Below are 20793 nucleotides of genomic sequence, written 5' to 3' on the forward strand. Positions count from 1 at the left end.
AATATCACCAATATGCTATCGCACAAACATCCATAACCAACTATAACTTCCTAACTAGACCCACATTTGGTAGTAAAATACCATGGGTTCCTTTTCTGAGCTGTCTGTCAGGTACAGTTCTGGGGGAACAGAAGCAATTTTTTTTGTTTTTTTGCCAGTCCTGGGCCTTGGACTCAGGGCCTTGAGTACCTTCCCTGGCTTCTTCCCACTCAAGGCTAGCACTCTGCCACCTGAGCCACAGCGCCCCTTCTGGCCGTTTTCCATATATGTGGTGCTGGGGAATCAAACCAAGAGCTTCATGTGTAGGAGGCAAGCACTCTTGCCACTAGGCCATATTCCCAACCCCGAACAGAAGCCATTTGATGCTATGCTATTCAGTCTCACTCACCAAGCAGCTCAGGTCAAAGTCAGGGAGAACTTCCCAGTAAATACACTTCCCAATAACAAGTATCTGGAAGTAGTGGTGATATCTAGCAGGCTCTAGCCACCAGAGATGGGGAACAGAACATGGACAACTATTGGGGAGGCTCAAAAGAAATTCAGATCAGATTATCTAGCCATTCCTTCCTGGTCCTGAGGTTCGCCATTTGGATGGCTATAGGGAAGCAGTGATAAACCAAGTCTTGAGAAGCCATTCTGGGAGCAGTAGTCCATCTTGGGGAGCTTTCAGAAAGTAGAGGTGACACGAGACATGGGCAGAATTGCTGACACCACGGCTGGTGTTTGCCCAAAGCTGCCAGTGGAACATGCAGCAAAAGGCCACATTTTCCACTTGTGACTCAATTTGAAAGAAATAGATCTGTTATCCATACCATATCAAACCTTTGAAAATCAACTTATATTTGTGGCTTTTACCACACACACACTTATGCATACTTAAAAAAAAGTTACTTGTAGCCCAGTGTCAGTGACTCATGTCTGTAATTCTAGCTACTCAGGAAGCTGAGATTTAATCCTGAAGGATCAGGGTTCAAAGTCAGCTTTTAGAGAAAAGCATGTGAGACTTTATCTCTAACTAGAAAAATGCTAGAATGAAAGGCATAGTTTAAATGGTACAGCACCAGTTGTGAGCAAGAAAACTGAGTAAGAACATAGGCCCTGGTACCAGTGCCAAATAACAACCACCACCTAAATTACTTATAATTCTTGCTGATCTGTTTCCAAGAGGAATCAATTCTTTTGAAAACAGCTAAACTTTCCAGAAGGCAGTAGCACCTTAGACCTGCTGGCTCAGGTGGCTGATCTGCAATTAAGTTTGAAGTGCCCCCCTCAGATTTGGTAAGGCTTTCTCTAGCTTAATGGTTCTCAAACCCTGGTAGGTCTCAGACTTACCTGGTGAAAGCACAGGCCCAGGCTCTCTCCTATACAAGAAAGTTGGCTCTCTGTACACCTTGTCAACTGGTTGGGTGATCACCCCCATGTCCCTAACCCTGCAGCCAATCTTTCTCCACTGGAGTAAGGATCAGAATCACCTGAGTGGTTCTCAGACATTCATACTGCAAGGCCACCTCCAGGTCACCTTCTGAGTCAGAGGGTTTGGGGTGGGGCCAGATCATGTATCTTTCTCACAGGTTCCGAGGTGGTACTGAGGTCATGAAGGATTTCACTCTGAGACCCACAACTCTTCCTCCATCCCTCCTTCCACATGGGGCAGCCAAATGAGAGCCAAGTGGTGAAGTGAGCCATTCCAAGGCCAGGCAGCTAATTAGAGGCAGCACTGAGGATACAAGTCACACCTCCTGCCCCTGAAACTGAGTGTGTAGTCACTTGAGTTTTCAGTTCTCACGATTCTGCTACTGAACATCATTTGTATAATACTTTGTGGCTTGTAAAGTGTTACTACCACTACCAGTTGATTTTTATTTCCAAGTACATAACCACTTCATGAGATAGGAAGGGCAGGAATCATCCTCTGCACTCAGAGATGTGGAAAACAAGGCTTAAGGAGGTTCAATGACTTGGCCAAAGTCAAATAGTAATGATTTGTCAACATGGAGATTGCAGAAGGGCTTCTAGTTCCAAACCTGGCTTTCTACTTCCTGTTTGTTTCTTATCAGAATATTTCTCATCAGTTTATCAGAGTAATGAGAAATAGCCTGCTATGCTCCAGGCATTGTCTTAAGCACATTATATGTATTATTTAATCCTCACAATTCTATACAGGTTCTATTATTTCACTCATTTTACAGATGAGGAAAACTTAAGGATAGACTAGTTAAGCAACTTGTTTAAGCTTACAAAGCAATTAAGTAAAAAAGGTAAGATCTGAATCCAGTGAATATACATGGCTTTGGAGCCTTTCCTGTCTTCTTACTGAGCCACCATATTGCAGAATGTACCATTTCTTTGCTTTGGACAAGCTAAGAATGACTAGTTGCAAAGTAAACCTGGATTCTGGATGAGACACTCACTTTGACAGCATACTCTTTACCACTCTGCAGGCTCACAGCACCTTGAACTTTGGCATAGGCTCCCTCTCCCAGCAATTCAGAGGTCAACTTGTACATATCTAGAGGGAGAACAGGTGAGAAGAAAACAAGGTGAGTTCCTGGGTACCAGTGACTCAGGCCTGTAATCCTAGCTACTCAGAAGGCTATGATCTAAGGGATCATGGTTCAAAGTCAGCCTGGGCAGGAAACTCTGTGAGACTCTTATCTCCAAAAAACTACTTAAAAAGCCAGAAGTAGTGCTATGGCTCAAGTGGTAGAGCACTGGCCTTGAGCAAAAAGAAGCTCAGGGATAGCACCCAGGCCCAGAGTTCAAGCCCTAGGACTAGCAGTAAAAGAAAGAAGGAAGGAAGAAAGGAAGGAAGGAGAGAGAGAGAGAGAAAGAGAGAAAGAAAGAGAGAGAAAGAAAGAGAGAAAGAGAGAGAGAAAGAGAAAGAGAAAGAGAAAGAGAGAGAAAGAAGGAAGGAAGGAAGGAAGGAAATAAGGAGATGTGCCACGTAATTTTTCAAAGAGATCACACAGAATGCATCCTGTTCATCATATGAGATGAGGTCAGAGATAGGGTTTCACTTCAGTACCTATTTCCTAAGCACCTATTATTATGTGCTGGATAGCATAACAGGGACAGAGTGAGAAATAAGATGGTGTCCCTTTCCTCGCAGGCTCACACTCTAGTAGGAAGACAGACACATCCACAAAGGGCCTTGGAATAAACCAGGCACTAGGGAGTTCCATCTTAGAATGATAGCATAGTAAAGAAAAGAAACAAAAACAAAATAATAAAACAGAAGAGGCACAATTTAAAATGACATCATTTGTTCATTTACTTATTTGTTGAGAGCTTTTTTAATGTGCCAAGCTCTCTGCTAAGCACTGGTGATATGAAGATGAATACCATTCTATTTTATTCACACAACAGAGGCAGAGGTTTCTGAGAAGTTTCTTCAAGTTTGCCCACAGGAAATAAGAGATACAAGTAGGATGCAAGCAATGCCTTGAGGTTTTAGGTTGACTCAGAGACTCAGAATAACCCTGGGCTAAAAGAATATTCAGTGACCTGCTCAAGTTCACACACAGCCTGATCTCTCTGAGCCCTTTCTAAAGGAAGCCCTTGCTCAGCTGAGCTGACCTCATCCTCCCTTGTTCCACTCCTCAGTTTTTTTCCTCTTGAGGCAGCCTGACCTTTAAACCCACTGATTGAGCAGAAGACTTTAAATCATGACACAGACCTCATCGTTCTTAGTCATGAGAAGTCCTTGTCTGCACAAGTTATCCTTAAATAACAGGAAACTCATCTGTTCTCTGAAGGAGTGAAATGCCTGTTAGAATGGTTTGCAAACTGTTCTAAAATGCCGGAGACTTCTATCTCCACCCATTGTTGCCCTCCCCCCATGCACACATATACATACTCACAAACACATACACATGCGTACCATTTGAGTCAAGGGAGGACAAATACAACAAAAACAAAGTACTTTCTCGGTCCCATCACAGCCTGGAGATGCAGCTGTCCATATAAACAGACGGCCTACTGCTGTTTGTAAGTATTCGCCCACAGCACACACTTTGGCATTAGCCCTTTACACATGTCAGGATAATAGGGGGTAATATTTCTGACTCATAGAGTGCTTGTTATCAGAACAGTGCTTGTTCAAAACAATCAACTAACTGATGTATCTACAAGGCTGGGAAGAGGGCCCAGGAGGGAAAGAAAGGAAATGGCTGCTGGGAACAGGTGACTTCCAGGAGCAGCTATTGGTCCTTCTGGTCCTTAGCAGAGGCGCCCAGTGATTCCATCCTCCCGTCACAAGGCCAGCGAGGACTGAACCAGCATGGAGTCTAGCCTCTCACATAGAGTGTCCAAAATGACGACACACATCACGTTCCCTGAACACCATACACGCACTAAAGGGAAGTCAAACACTGCACATGTAGCTGCAATCTCTGGGAGTTCAATTCTCCACCAAGAGAAGATAGCAGTGTCATCAGCAGCCATCCTTGGTATTCTCGCTTCCTCTTGTGTGGTAGTTCTGCTTCTCTACATCCCTTCCAGGAACCATTGGGGAAGGAAGAGGAGCTGGGAGACACGGGGATCTCGACTGGCTTTTCTGCCTGCCACGGGGGTGCTTGAAACATTCAGAGGAGGCGAGTATACTGCCTGAGTTCTCAGCATCCCTGCTCACTGTGTCACTCCTTTGTGTAAACTCACTGGCTTCTGTCTTCTTCTATCATCTAGCTGACCACAGCTGGTTCTTACATGGGGCACCTTGTGACATGGACCATAAACACAGGATGATTCCTCCTCATGGGGGAACAACAGGTCCAAATCTAAGAGGCTCAAATCTAAGACCAACCTTCAAACTTTCCCGGCAAGGAGTCTGTGGCCCGGGCCTTCCGCTTCTTCTTTCTTCTCTTGTCACTGTCCACGATGGGAAGGGGCTCGCTGCTGCCCATCTCTGGAGACAACAGGAGACATAAGGGGAGTAGCAGTGTACTGATCGAACAGCAAGTTTGCCCAGAGGGAGAAAGGTGGAGACCCAGGAGCTTTACACTGATGTTTTTAAAATATCTGTGAGGACTATTGATCTGTTTTGAGACCCAGAAGGCAAAACTAAAGGCAAAACCATTACAGGAGATCATTAACTGTAGAAAGAAACTCAGACAAACAGGCTAGATTAGAAGCCTGCCTTCACCAAGCTCATTAGCACATGGATTTAGATCTGCCACCAGTCAAACCATATTCCCCAAATGGAACAAGGAATCCACAGCAGGGCCCAGTGACATCCTTCGGTCTCAGTGCCAGAAGGGCAGGACCCAGGGAGATGGGCCAGAGAGGGGTGGGAGTAGGGACTGTGGATAAAAGCAGAAGATGAGCACAGGGCTGCAACTGCCTCTAGGAAAGTAACAAGAGGGAAGGACTGGTGTTAAGAACAGCTCCAAATTCCTTCACATCTAGGAGCACAAACCAGAGTGCCCATGCAGCCCAACAGCATCCTCTCTCCTCCCCAGTGCCTTCCTGGGAGGGGGTGCAAGGAGGGCCACTCCGGAGCCTGCAGATGACAAGTCTATGCCAGGTGGCTGGATAAGGTCACTTATTACAGAAACCTCATTATCTTTTCCTGGCAGGCACCTGGCTCCCATGTCTTTAAAGGGAGGATTCGGGTAGCAGACACAGACCTGGGACAGACTGGGCAGGAAAGGGTCAGGACAGAAAGAAACAGCAGGAGACTGGGAAAGAGAAAAGGGGAAACAATGAGCCAGTGCCCAATCGCAGTTCTGTTTCTAGGACACTCTAGGAGGGGCCTTCCCCTGTTAAAGATAAATTACTTATAGAACATGTCATGCCCCTGATCCAGAGTGGAGCCTTAATACTCTTTGCCTGCAGTTAGAAATAATAAGATTTCTCCGAAGTCTCTGGGTCTAAATCCCCACCAGGGTGATTAAACCTCTACATCCTTCTAAAATAGAGGCACTTGAGTGCTGATGGGGCAGACCATGTGAAGGACTTTTACGCCAACCTTCAATAAACACAGGCTCTGGGTTGTTGGGTTTTTTGGTATTTTTTTTCTTTTCTTTTTTCTTTCTTCTCTGAGAGATTTTAAAATGGAAGCTGGCTTTCTGCCTACTGAGGGGAAAGACCCAGTCCCTTCTCTGAGGGTCTAGCTGAATGTGAGGGTAGGTTGATTAGAGCCAACGCAGTCTATCTGCTATTCCCAGAGGTGAGTACACAGCAGCCATTATGAGGAAGCACACGGAATGGCCCTTTCAACACTGTGATCCAGAAAGCCAGGTGTCTAACCGCTCTATTTAGGTGCATTCTTCCTTTCACTTTGGGGCTCGGATGACAGAAGATTTTCAATGAGAACAGATAACCAACCAGGCAAAAGGAATCCACAGAGGATCACCAACTACACTCCAGCTTCACACACAAGCTGTAAGCCAGGACAGCAATGCCCTATGAATTCAAAGAATTAAATGTAAACACTGGCATACTCACAGTAACCAAGTAAATGAGAAGGGGGAAAAAAAGCAGAAATGGTTGGGAAATAAGACACAGAGTCACTCACCTTTGAGAGCTTAAAGAGGGGTCACCAGGCCATCGTTACTCTAAACAGCCCAAAGGGACAGTGAAGCCCAGTGTCAATTCCTGTCCCATCAACACTGTAAGCCAAGTATGAAGTGGATAGATGGGGTACTTACTCCCCCATCCCTTCACCCTCCCTGTCCACACTCCAATGGTGAGCCTGCCGACAAATGCAACAGCCAACAGGCAGGTAGCATGGAGCAGCAGGAGAGCTGGCGGCATTGTAACTCACAGGGGAGGCTCAGCCACACTTATGGCTCTAGATGGAAAACCCTGTTAGCAGCAATTTATGCTTGCTCTTTACCACAGCAGGGCCCGCAGGGCCTCTTGTGGAAGCAGCATACCTCTGGGCAGTGCCACACACTCAATATTAGATTTTATGGCTTCACACACAAAGATAGAGTACCTGGTCTATTCTGCATGGAGCTCAATGGGAGAGGGTACGCCAGAAGGGACAAATGGTTAAGACTTTCCTTGTACAGAGAACTTGCTGAGGGAGAGTTGTTTTTGAAACTAGGAAGGAAAACAAACAAACAAACAACAACGAGGATGATGGTGATGTGAAAGAAATGTGTTAAATTCTCTGTTTTCACAGGGGGAGAGGGGAGGGGATTCAGACTCCCACCAAGAGGTTGCCCATTCTCTGTCTGGGGGTGGACTACACGCTCTTCAATCTCATCAGTCACAAGCGGTGCCCTAATTCAGCATGCACCAGTCACTGGACGAATGCTTCCTCAGGTGGAACCGTAATCAAGCTATTCTTGACCCACTTGATTTCCCCAGCCTTGGAATTCTTCCTGGCCATGCAACCCAGCTTAAAAACTCTGCAGCCCCCTAACAACTCTAGATAAGTTAGAATTTGTACCAACAACAACTTGGGGGCAAATCCCAGGTACTGGTGCTGCGCAGAGCTACCTGGTGCTCCATCCTCTGCCCTCTCACCTTGTGGGAGGAGCTCTGCTAAGCACTGCTTTTACTTTGCCTTGTGCATCCCCTGTGTTCCTAAAGGCCAAGACTGTCCCCTGTGCATGCTGTTTTGCCTATCGGTCATGGCATATCCTCCAATGGAAACTGTGCTGAAATGGAAATGCCATGGGACCACCCCTATACTAAGTGATATGGAAAGAGGTGTCACACGGGCACACCAGAAAGCCTAGTAATGGGTGACAGTGCACAGATCACTAGTGCATGCTCTGAAAGGAATGTGAGCTCACCTGGGCTCTCTAGACCACACAGTGGAAGGTTGTTGTGGCCCACAAATGCCCACATGGCCCTAGAGCACAAAGGGTCTTTAACTTGCTATCCAGAAGCCTGTCCTCGTTATTGGACTGGACAATGTATGTTACTGTACAGGAGGAGTAAGCATTTCTCTTTCATACAGACAGACCCCCAGCTGGTTTGGAGGCTCCAACCCTCCCGCTGCCTCCAGCCCTTCCCCCTCCTCTTGGATAGGCTCCAGGACCCGTATTTGTGGATATACTGGTACAGGCAAAGGTGGGTTTGGAGAGGAAGTATGCAATTGACAGGGAAAGCACAAAGGTTTGGTAACAGGAGGCCAAGGTAGAAATTCTAGTTCAGATATTTCCAGAGAGCATCCAGGCCAAGTAAATATGCTTCTTAAGAGTCTTAGCTTCTTCATCTATAAGATAGGTTTAAAAGTACACCTGCCTGTCCACTTCACAGGGTTAATGTCAGACCCAATGATACAGTTAACACAAATGTGCTTCGAAAACATGTGTACACATTAGCCTGCAAGCACACATATGAACACATAATAGAGTGGAAGATCTGACAAATACACAAAATTATCAGTATAACTACAAGGTTTTGTTTTGTTTGTGTAGGTATGAGGGCTTAAATTCTAGGACTCACTCCATTCATTCATTCATTCATTTATTTTGTACTAGTCCTGGGGCTTGAACTCAGGGCCTAGGTGTTGTCACTGAGCTTTCTTGCTTAAGGCTAATGCTCTACCATTCAAGCTACAGCTCTGCTTTTGGCTTTTTGATGGTCAATTGGAGATAATCATGGACTTTTCTGCCTGAACTGGCTTTGAACCTTGATCCTCAGATCTCAGCCTCCTGAGTAGCTAGGATTGCAGGCATGAGTCACAGGTGCCCAATGAAAACAAGCTATTTGTATTTTTTTCCTAAGTGAGTTTCTTTGCTGGGCACTGGTGGCTCATGTCTGTAGTCCTAGTTACTCAGGTAACTAGGCCGAGATCTGAGAATTGTAGTTCAAAGCTAGCCTGGGTAGAAAAGCCCATGAGACTCAAGGTGTGTTGTGAGGATCAAATAAAAAACTAAATTGGGTACCAATGGCTAATGCCTATGGTCTTAGCTGCTTGGTAAGTGAGACTGGAAGGAGTATGGTTCCTGGCAAGCCTTGTTGGGACAATGCCCCACTCATGGAAGAGCTGGGTGTGATGACACATGCCTATTATCCTAGCTACACATAGATGGAGCTTTCCAAGGGACTTGCCCAGGCATAAAGTGAGATCCTATTTCCAAAATGACAGTCAAAAATCAGAGCTGGATTAGAAAGAATAATATTATGTCATTTTCAGGAAAATGGATTGACCTAAGAACAAATCATGTTAAGTGAGGTAAGCCAAGCTCAGAGAGACAAATGGTGCAAGTTTTCTCTCTTATGCAGCAGCTAGAGCTAAAATACACGGGGACATGATAAATTATACAGGACTTCAGGCATTCACACACAGTGAGACCAAAAGAGGATACTCTCAGGAGAGGAATACAAAGGTGTAATACTTCTGTGAATCTGATCTCACAAAGTACTGTTTATTGAAATGAATCCTAGGAAATGGAAACAAGAGGTGTTTTTTTTTTCTTTGTTGCTCTTTTCATTTCCTTTTTGTCTTGTTTGTTCGTTTATATGTCTTAGGGAGTGTAAGGGGAGGCACAGGAATGGATGGACAAATGCAGCAGTGGTACTCACTAGACACTATGTGAACTCTCCCTCATAGGGAATAATTAGCACAGGTTTAGGCTAGTCACAGCAGAGGATCACAAGAGCCCAATCGCTATACCCTTATGAACACATAAGATGATGCTAAGTGAAATGAACTCCATGTTATATCACTGTTGTAATTACTTTCAACATGCGATGTGAAACCATGGCTTCTATTATTGATGATCCTCTTGTATCCCCTTCCTGTGGTTGTACCTGCACTATCTCTGTATCTTATCTGAGTACATTGGAAACTATGTATACTGGTATTAGAACTAGGAAACTGAAAGGGAATACCAAAATCGAGAGACACAGGATAAAAAGACAAACAACTACAAAAGCAATACTTGCAAAACTGTTTAGTGTAAATCAACTGAACAACACATGGGGGGAAAAGGAAAGGGGGAAGGGGGAGGGGGGAATAAGGGAGTAGGTAACAAACAATACAAGAAATGTATCCAACGACTAACGTATGAAACTGTAACCTCTCTGTACATAGTTTGACAATAAAAATTTAAAAAAATAAATAAAAATAAATAATAAAAAAAGAAAATGAACTATTCAACTTGTGAATGGGGATGGGAGGGAAAAACTGGGAGAGAACAAGCGAAGGGGTGACACTGTACACAAAGAAATGTACTTTACCTGACTTATGTAACTGTAACCCCTCTGTACATCACCTTTATAATAACAATTAAAAAAATAAAATCAGGGGTGGAGATGTGGATCTGTGGTAAGAACCCTACCTAGCAAGTATAAGCATCCAAGATCAACTTCCCAGTACTGTCAAAAAAAAAAAAAGTAGCTATGAAAGCAGCACTAACTCACTCATTTAACAAGTTCCCCCAATCTACTGGGTACCTACTCCAGTGAGAATCTTCCAGCTAAGCTGGCGCCTGAAGGCTGAGTGGCACTGCCAGGATGGAGGCCTGCAGAAGAGGGGGCCTGACTGCTTAGAGCCACTGCCTGCCACTCAAGTTGGCTGGAGCAGGAAATATGTGGAGGGAGCAACGACAGATGGAAAGCTATCTCATAATCATCAATAATAATCAATGTTTCCATTCCTAGGCATATGGTTATCTTACTTTCCATTAAAAATAGGAACACATGTTTTCACTTCCTTGTGAAATCTATTAACCAGCAGTGGAAGAGTACCAGGTGTTCAGGATACAGATCCAAGCCTTAGCCTGCCACCTGAACAGGTGAACTCACAGAGAACTCACAGGGCCATGGGAGGAGCTACGGAGTTCTGGAGGAATGAGGGTGCAGACCACAGGTACTGACCACTTCTCTCCCTGGCAGGTAACTTCATTTCTCTATAAAAGAAGATGAGACAGATATGCTGTCTTCCAAGCCACTAGCATTCCATACTTTGACAGAGTCTGTATAGAACTCATAGGCTGTTGCATGTGATGTGTGACTAACTCATATGTGAAAACAGCTCCCACTCTCCATCACTGACTTTGGATCTCTTTGAAGGCCACAACTGGTCTGCATTAAAATTTTTCTTCATTCACTAGGGCTTTCTAGAGAAGGAAGAGTAGAGAGAGCAGTCCAAAAGGCAAATCCACTGGACTCAGTTGCCTCCTCAGGCATACACCAGCTCTGAAGGTCCCAAGAAAACGGTGGACTGACAAGTGAGAGAAAATCAAGGAACTGGCAGGACTCCGGTGGCTCATGCCTGTAATTCTAGCTACTCAGAAGGCTGAGATCTGAGGATCTCGGTTCAAAGCCAAGCTGGGCAGTAAAGTCCATGAGACTCTTACCTTCAAGTAACCACAGAAAATTTAAAGTGGCTCAAAGTGGTAGAGCACTACCCTTGAGCTGAATTGCTCAAGGACAGTGCTCAGGCCCAGAGTTCAAGCCCCTACTGACAAAAAACCAAACCAAAACAACAACCAAGGAACTGGGAATTGTTCAGTCGCAGACCACACACCTACCAGGTCCCATCATGGCTGAAAGAGGAAACCACAGAGGCAGATGTGGAGATGGTGGAGGAATCAAAGGCTATGACACTCCATGAAGGAGGGGACAGTATCTAATTCCGCTGCATTCTGTGGCCTAGTATGGAGCCAGGCACAGTGGGGTCTCAACACAGGTATATGATTGTATGCTTTTAACCAAAGTAAGATACTATGAGAAGAGTAGTGCCATCAGAAAAGGGAAGAATTTGGGAAGAAGAGCTGCTCTGGGGATGGAGAGTAGAAGAGAAGGCAACAATGCCACTGGGACATTTCAGGTGAAGAAGGATGACACACAACAGCCAAGGACTAAAAACTCCAGGGTCAGGTTAAAATCATCTCACACAACCCTCAGGTGGCCCAAATGTACAAATGAGGCATGATTTATAATGTGCCAGACAGGATGAAACCTAGGTTAGAGTAGAACATTACGTGTGTCACACACAAGCAAAAACAAAAACACCCCAAACAGAATACATCCCAAATTACTTATGATGGTTCCTTGGGGAAAATGAGATTGTATAGACACAAGAATTTTACTCTTTTTTTTTTTTTTTCAGTTGTAGGTTTGAACTCGGGGCTTAGACACTGTTCCTGACCTTTTGTGCTCATGGCTACTACTCTAACACTTTAAGCCACAGCTCCACCTCTGGATTGGAGATGAGTCTCACGGACTTTCCTGCCTGGCCTGGGATCCTCAGATCTCAGCCTCCCAAGTACCTAGGATTACAGATGTGAGCCACCAGCACCTGGCAGAATTTTATTTTTTATACTTGTCGTATTTGATTTTGTTTTGTTATAATGTAGTTGTTTTTTTTTTTTTTTGGCCAGTCCTGGGCCTTGGACTCAGGGCCTGAGCACTGTCCCTGGCTTCTTCCCGCTCAAGGCTAGCACTCTGCCACTTGAGCCACAGCGCCGCTTCTGGCCGTTTTCTGTATATGTGGTGCTGGGGAATCGAACCTAGGGCCTCGTGTATCCGAGGCAGGCACTCTTGCCACTAGGCTATATCCCCAGCCCCATAATGTAGTTGTTTTAACTTGTGTAGTTAAGAGTAAATAACTATGCCTTGCTACATGGTTTTCCTTACAACACTGCCCTTTTATTCTGGAGGAAATGTGTTCCTGCTTACTAGTACCTGTTTCAGGCAGTTACTGAGACAGCTGAGCCAGGCTGTGCAGCTAAGCCCAGCTGCCCAACCAAATGCTGAAAACCACCAACTGACTAGATGACCTCAGACCCACCTTTTCCTTTGGAAATATCACATCATTTGAATTTGAAGTAAGGTAAGAGAACCAAACAACAGACTCAGTCTTACCGGTAGGTTATTTCCAGCTTCTGGGTAGTGATTCTCTGTGAATTTCAAATCAACAAGGAATCCAAACATTGGTGTCCTCCAACCACCTGGAGTGTTTCACTGGCCTCTGTGGAGCTGATGTCTTTCAGTTCTCCATCTGCCTCTGCTTCATCTTATCTGGCATGGCTATCCTCAAGCAGAAGGAGGAAAGCTATCAAAATGCTGACTTGTCTAAGAGGGCCAGAGAAAACAGCAATCAACCCAAGTGTCTCCAACTCCAAGTTACACCAGGAAGTAGATATGCATGCAAGAGCCACAGATGCCCCACCTTTTAAAATTACACGGGGGAGTAACTGAAAATATTAAGCATTGAAAGATTTAACAAGAGTCAGCATAAAAATGTTCACATTCTGTTTTCACTGTGGGATCTTAACTAGGCTAAGATGACAGGTATGAGCCCCTCTGTCCACTGACATCTCTCTGCTGACCACTCTAGAGACAATGAGCTTTGGCTCTGTCTCCTAGTGGCCAGGTACAAGTCTTACAAGAAAGAACAAACAGTGCCACAAGGATAAAGTCGATCCTAAGAGCAGTAAGTGGCACAGATGCACAGTTTTGTGCCAAATGCATAAATACTGCTAGCTTCCAAGGTGATGATTTCATTTTCTGTTAGCCCACTGCTATTTTTAATCCTGTGGCTCTTAGCTATCATGTGTCAAAGTGGCACGTTGCTTTGGCAACTTCTCTATGGAATAAATAGGCACTTGCCCTTCTTCCCAGGGGAAAAGCCCTGAAAATGCTTGAATCTGAATTCTGGGCCTTTGTGCCAGAGTTTCTAAGAAAGAATTCTAACTGAAAGCTGGATGTGTTTCAACATTAGCTCAAACCACATGTCTGCAACTGGACTTGTCCCTAACTCCTACCCCTGCTTTCTTCCTCTTAATTTCTTCTCTGATTACCTCATCTGACAAGTCACCTATTTCCAGTGTGTCTTTCTCCTCTATCTACATAAGCTTCAAATCTTCACACTGTCAGGCTTTCCCTTAGTTGGTATACAGCTTCTTGAAAAATAACTCCAGCTCATCCTTCAAGACCCATGGCAAATTACCTAACATAGTCCTGTAAATTTCAAAAGCACTCTTGATTTTTCTACTTCATTCAGCACTTCATTATAACAGCATTGCATATGTAATGCATAATGCATTCACACTTGCCTATGTGGCTCTCTCATCAGGCTATGATTTCCTCAGAGGCAGGACATATCTTTTCAGTCTAGATATTTCAACATCTTATATATAAGCTAGGCTTGGCTAGGCATTTGCTTTTCTCTCAAGTCTTCATGAATTTCCTGTGGCAAGGAGATGGAATTTTTTTTCTAGTGCTCAAATACAAGACTTGCTCTAGAATATTTAGAGGAAACAAACAAGCAAACAAACAAAATAACCCAAGCATATGAACAAGGGATCCATCATATTAGTTTCAAGACAGAAAACATCAGTGGAGCAGAGAAAAAGAAAAAAGCTTATGGTGTTTCCAGCCTTGGTCCAAAAAGTCAGTCCTGAACCTGTCACTGCTTTGTGCTAAAACTTTCAACAAGCGCCACTGAGTAGAATAGCAGAGGTCCTATGTAGTCACCAGGGCCAAGTGCCACTGGTGAATAGAATAGCGGAGCTCCTGTGTAGTCACCAGGGTGGGCCTCCCCTCCTACACTATGCTTATCCTTTCCTTCCAGAAGCTAGAAGCCAGTGGTTGCTTCTAGCTGATTGCCCTAAACAATTACCAGCCTCCCACATTAATACATGATTGAGTTCCATTTCTCCTTATGTTTTATGTTACTTCTCCTTCCACTGAACTAGGGGTAGGGTGGAGACTCACGTCTGAGTCAGCTCTGTCTCCCCCATACCCAGCAGGTATGACCCAGGGCAGATGCTTAATAAATGCTAATAAACGAATGAAACCTCTGAAGTTATTCGCCCCTTAAAATGTTTTAGTGGACTCTTATTAGCAGACTGAGAAGTCTGGGTCCCTGCCAGGAAGGAGAAAAACCGAAGAGAAAGAAAAGAAGCATAGCCAATGTGATCCAAGAAATGGAAAATAGGTTTTGGGTGAAGTGAAAGCAGCCCAGGCTGTTTTGCCTCGAGAAGAGAAGATGAGGCCTAAATGGATTCCGGCTTTAAGTACAGAAAAGGTTCTCATGAGAAAATCTTGATCTCATCCTCCCTTTATAATCAGAGGGAACTTCTCCATATTCATGGAAAATGGAACAATAAGAACTGGCTTAAGTGAAGGCTGGCAGGATTTAAGCTGAAGAGAAAGAAGAGCCAAACCAGGCACTTCTCCAGAGATACTGCACTGTTGTTTTTTGGGCAAATGAACTGGAGGGGTCTTGTTTAGCACTTCTGCTAAAGGCTGCACGGAAGGAAACAGATACACTGCACAGGCCTGTTCACTGTGGAGGGAGGTCAGGGAAGACACAAGTCAGATTTATCTATCAAGCCACTGACTTTTTGTAGACCTTTTTTCTGCGGTGTCATGCTTTGCAATCTTGTGATGAAGTAATCTAGCATTTTCAAGTTTCCTGCTGGGGCATGGTATGAGAAAAGACAACAAGGTCAGAGTAAGACAGTGGAAAAATGGCTCTAATGAATATACTTTCTATGAAAATTGTGCCAAATGGGGCATTCATGTCATTGCTAATACTGCTGCTATTAAAGCTACCATCCAACACCTACTACATGCCAGGCGCTGTGCTGTTTAATATGTTAACTCAGTTTCCTAACAACTTCATGAAGTAGGTAATATTCATATACCCATTTTAGAAATGATGGAACTGAGATGAGGCAACCAGTTAGCTAAAAGAAGGACAGTGGCAGGACTCTAACCTAGAGAGTCTAAGAGCTTATACCCTACCTACTGTCTCTCTAGAGAGGGAGAAGCTGCTGTCTGACTCCAACTGCATGTTCTCTGTCACTCCTTTAGACTATACAAACCAGAAAAAGTAAAGCAACACATGACAGGCAACCTCAGAAGTGAACCAAAACCCTGTTCCAGGGAAGGAAGTTGAGTCTGAGGGCCTCCTAGCTACTTAAGAGGTTGGGATTTAAGAATCAAAGTTCGAAGCCAGCCCAGTAGGAAAGTCTGTGAGACTCTTATGTCCAATTAAACACCAAAAAATCAGAGTTGTGGCTCAAGTGGTAGAATGCTGCCCTTGAGCAAAACAAAACAAACAAACAAAAACAACAACTCAGGGGCAGTGCCTAGTCCCCAAGTTCAAGCCCCAAAACAAAACTGGAAGTTGAGTGTGGTTCAAGTGGCAGAGCATCTGCTTTGAGTGAAAAAGCTAAAGGACAATGCCCAGCCCTGAGTTCAAGCCCCAACATACACACACACACACACACACACACACACACACACACACACACACACACACACAAATAGAGGTTATATAATTTGTATATTACAGAGACTGTTAGGATTAAGCAAATCATAGTGTGTCTATTGCAAATCACAAAGTATACATCTGATAAATGCTAGTGTTCTTTTCCACAATCTGGCATTTCAGCTTATTTTCCTTCCTACAAACTCTTCTTCCCTCCAGCAGCGCGCACACACACACACACACACACACACACACGCACGCACGCACGCGCACGTGCACGCATGCACCCTGCATTTCTGCCTCTAGACCAGGGCTCAAACTGCTACTTCTCCCAGGAATGAGCTCCCTCCAAAGGCCCAGCATAAATTCCCCACCATCAGGAGTTCTCTGGTCAGGCTGGGATTGATTTCTCCTTCTCCCAAACTCCCACTTTGTTTACATTCCTTCCTACATTTACCAGAGTCCGTCTGATTTCCGTTATTTATGTACTTATCTGTCTTCCCAACGACACTGGAGGGAGAAGGCTTGGAAGAAGACAATTACTTACAGGAGGGCAGGAAATGTGTTGCTGTCCTCTGTGTGTATTTCTCAGTAACAGAGGCCTGTACACAGCACAAGCTCAATAATGTGCTTATTGAATTGAATCTTTCTACCTTAGACTGGGAATTTTGATGGAGAGATCCAGGACTGAGTTTTTTCTAAAACTATGTATTTGCTGCCTGACAATAAATAGGCAATTTTTGTGGTGGTGCATGCTAGGTAAGTACTCTGCCACTAAACTCTAGCTCTAGCCCAGAAGGCACGTTAGGACGTATACTCATATTCCTAAACTAAGATCTACCAATACTCCATGCAGACCTGCTTCATTCCTTTTGTCCATTATTCCCACATGCTCTAGACTCCTCTTGGGATGTCTCTCCAGCATGCAGGATGGCTCTCAATGACAGAGGGTCTGGGAGCAAGCTCTTTGGAGAATGGTTCCACTCCACTGAGTAGGAGATGATGGCATTAAAGCCATACTAAAAAAATTGGATCTGTGAGATCTGAAAAGAGATTTTAATGATCTCTATTTGACCTAGTTTCTGAGTCTGTAAAATAGTTTTAAGTACTTAAAACAGTGTGTGGCACACACAAGCATTCACTAAATGTTAGATATTATATTAGCAATATACAACTGGACATAGAGGTGTGCATCTGTAGTCTCAGCTGCTTGGGAGGCTTAGATAAGAAGACTGCTTAAGCTCAGCATTTGGAGGCCAGACTGAACAACATAGAAAGACTCCACTTCAAAACATTTAAATAAAATTATATCTTAAAAACCCAAAGGTAGTAAACTGGGGAAACCAAAGTAAAATAAAATAACAACAACAACAATCAGAATTAGGACTCCCAGAGCTATCTCTACTCTGATTCCTCATATAATCTCTATCAAGTCCTTTCCCTCCTCTGGGTTGTTCCCCATCTGTCAAATGAAGGTAGGAGAACTAGATGGGAAACGAGCTCCTTCTGCCTTCAACAGAGTATATTTTTCTATTGATAAAGAACTTCCTCTTCCATGTGTTGGAGCTATTGGCAAGGAAAAAATTTGAATTTTTAGCTGCTGATCCAAATGGGAGGGACTACTGTTGGCCAAGGCCAAGGACGGTGTAACTGATTAGTCAGCCACCTGTGAGCTTTCTCTTGCATGAAGTATAACATAATCTGTGTAGATACCTGGACAGAGTGCAACTTCCCTCCCAACAAAACTCACAACCAAGGGAAGACAGGGCCTGAAAATGACAGCAGCAATGACAAATATTGGCTTGGGTAAAATTCCTATACTTGGATGTATGTCATTAGGTTATTAGCAGTCTAAATGAGAGCCTTCCTCAGCTACAAAGAGAAGAAACACCAAGTCCCCTTTTAAGACCTGACAGCTCATAAAACAAAACAAGTAAATAAAAAAAGTCATTGACTCATTTAACCACAAACATTGCAGAGGACTACTGTGTAGCTATGTGACATAAGCAAGAGGAATAAAAAAGACTCAGTCCCTTGCTACTAATGTAGTCAGTCCACATGGGGTGACATACCTAAGGCAGACCATGATGAGCGCTCTATTAGGGGTTTGGTCTCTGCTACAGAGAGGAAGAGGAGTAACTGATCCAGTAAGCATCTTACCAGGAGGATGAGAAGCCAAAGAGGCCTCATAAAAGATGAGGAAGCTAGGCACTAGTGGCTTAAGCCTATAATCCTTGCTACTTAGAACGCTGAGATCTGAGGATCGAGGTTCAGAGCCAGCCCAGGCAGACAAATCTGAGATACTTTAATCTCCAATTAATGAGCAAAGAGTTGGAAGTGCAGGGATAGTTTAAGTGATAGAGTAAGAGCATATGGCTCTGAATTCAAGCCCCAGTAGACTGACAGACAGACATGCAGACATGCAGACACACACACACACACACACACACACACACAGACACACATACACACAGACACAGATAAATACTAAATATAAGCAAAAGCTGGAACAGAAACATGCTGGGAGTGTCTGAGGAACAGAGACTAGTTTATTTTGACTGGGACAAGGGTTGAGGCTTGGGGAAACAAAAGGAAATGAGGGAAGAAAAAAGGTGGGGGATAGATTAGGAAAGGATTTGCTGATGAGGCTGAAGACCAAAATATACAGCAGGCAGTGAAGTCTGCATAGGCTTCTAAGCAGAGATCTAACACTATCAGAAGAGTCTCAAGAAGATCATTTGGGCACCCATGAAGAGGATGCCAAAGGAACAATATTATTGAATTACTATGGGACCACATAACAGGAGACCGTGCAATCCTAGCTAAGCACATACTGCAGTCTACCAGCTTCTGTCCACACAGCTTTGCTCCTCCATGGTTTGCACTCATGAAATCTGAGTTGCCAGACCCTCCAACTGTCAAAATCTGCTAAAGCTCTAGAGAAAGAGGATCACCAGACAAAGTCAAGACCCTCGTCAACTCTCTGGATTACAGAAAGAGAAAAGGCTGAGGTGGAAGCAGTAGGGGGAAGGGCATCCAACTCCCTCCTTGGCTCAATTCCATATAAAAACCCAACCCTGGATCTCATCTTCATAGCACTCCTAGCCTGGCCCCCTGTAGAATGGCCCATGCTAAGGATGGTAGGCTACAAGCAGCTGGCCAATGACTGAGGATCCAGTGATATTCTATGTACCAACCACTCAGCTGGTGCTTGACAGATGGGCAACAGTCAATAGCTTTAGTTTTCTCCACCATCCTGCAAGATCAGTTGCATCTGTAAGTCTCACAGAAATGTCAAGGCCAGGTCTCATACTCTTTTCCCCATGATATCTCAAAAGTGCCCCAAACTGGACTGTCCTAGTTCATAGAAGCCACAGCAATCGCGTACCATTACACCATAGGTGCTAATCCCAGTGACTTACTATAACCCTATTCTGCCTTCACAATGTCCCTATCATATCTGGTTCTACAGACAGAGGGGAAATCACTTGCAAGAGGGCACACAGCAGAGGTGAAATGCGAGCCCGGGGCTGTCTGACCCCAGAGTCAAACATTTCCAACTACATGGTCTGCTCTGGCGTCAGGGATCTTCCACAGACAGCCTGAGGCTCTCTAAGGAGTGAAACAGCACAGACACTCCTAACTCTCCCCCACTGGACGGTAGCGGCAATCTGGCAGGAACTTTCATTACGCCTACTTTTTCACAACACATTTCATAAACCACTTATACAAAACACTGTCCACGACACTGGGCTGTCTGAGCCTTGAGCTCTGCCATAGCCTTGCACTATTCCATGGGCAGGTCTGAGGCTCAAACCTGGCACAGGCTGAGCACCGACCACGGGCACCAACCCGGTGTTGGCCCGTCAGAGCCCATGCCCCGACCCTAGGCACAGGGGGAGACCCAGAAAGGCCTCTCCTTGCGCCCTGGGTCTTGGCACAGACGGAGGCCCAACAGGTCACAGGCAAAACCCTGAGGACAGTCCTAGGAACCCGTCCCCTTCGGCTGTCCCTCCGCCGTAGAATCGGGTCGTGACCTGCAGTCGCTCTGAAGGCCCCTAACTACCTCCTCCCGGGCTCACGACCCACCCCCGCCCCCTGTTTCTCGGGCCGGGGGCGGCGGAGGGGCGGGGGAAGACACCTTGCTGTCTGGCTTTACCTGGGCTGACCACCGGGAGCGGCCGCGCGCACCCCCACCGGCAGGTCTCGACGCCGTGAACGCGGAAGAGGCAGTGCCAAGGCAGGGGGCGGGCCCGAGAGGATAGAGGCGGGCGGGGGCGGGGCCGCGCCTGCGCCCTGGAACCACACGTGGAGGACCGGCTGAGCGAGCTGCGCAGGCGTAGCAGGAGGGGGCGGGGATTGCTGGCTAGGGGGCGGGGCCTACCGCCCACCCACTTTTCCTAAGTAGAGCTGGAGACTCGCAGGTGTATTATTTACTAAGCGCTTCTGCAGGCTAGTAAGGACGTGTTAAGTGCTACTCTGTTCTTCTAAAATGGAGAATAGCTAAGAGCCGGTGGCTCACGCCTGTCATCGTAGCTACTCAGGAGGGCTGAGATATTAGGATCGCGGTTCGAAGCCAGTCTGGGCAGGAAAGTCTGTGAGACTCTTACCTCCAATAAACTACTCCGAAAAAGCTGGAAGTGGCGCTGTGACTCAGAATG

At 45.2% G+C, this 20793-nt stretch overlaps 1 protein-coding gene across 7 annotated transcripts in view; it reads right to left on the minus strand.

The window, feature by feature from the left end:
- Nucleotides 1–20362, minus strand: part of Mknk1 (MAPK interacting serine/threonine kinase 1) — a 37974-nt gene extending 17612 nt beyond the window's left edge. The window contains exons 1-5 of one of the 7 annotated variants that reach the window (XM_048351229.1): nucleotides 20292–20331; nucleotides 15258–15334; nucleotides 12775–12939; nucleotides 4802–4903; nucleotides 2412–2509 (exon numbers count right to left, since the gene is read on the minus strand). In XM_048351229.1, coding sequence (XP_048207186.1) covers nucleotides 2412–2509; nucleotides 4802–4901 — 198 coding nt within the window. In that variant the 5' untranslated portion in view covers nucleotides 4902–4903; nucleotides 12775–12939; nucleotides 15258–15334; nucleotides 20292–20331. Of the gene's footprint in view, nucleotides 1–2411; nucleotides 2510–4801; nucleotides 4904–12774; nucleotides 13657–13676; nucleotides 13847–15257; nucleotides 15335–20291 lie in introns of those variants that run through there. The other 6 variants (XM_048351230.1, XM_048351226.1, XM_048351228.1 and 3 more) reach the window with 6 other exon arrangements.
- Between the last annotated feature and the right edge of the window lie 431 nt (nucleotides 20363–20793).

Source organism: Perognathus longimembris, chromosome 7 (assembly GCF_023159225.1).
Source record: "Perognathus longimembris pacificus isolate PPM17 chromosome 7, ASM2315922v1, whole genome shotgun sequence".
NCBI lineage: Eukaryota > Metazoa > Chordata > Mammalia > Rodentia > Heteromyidae > Perognathus > Perognathus longimembris.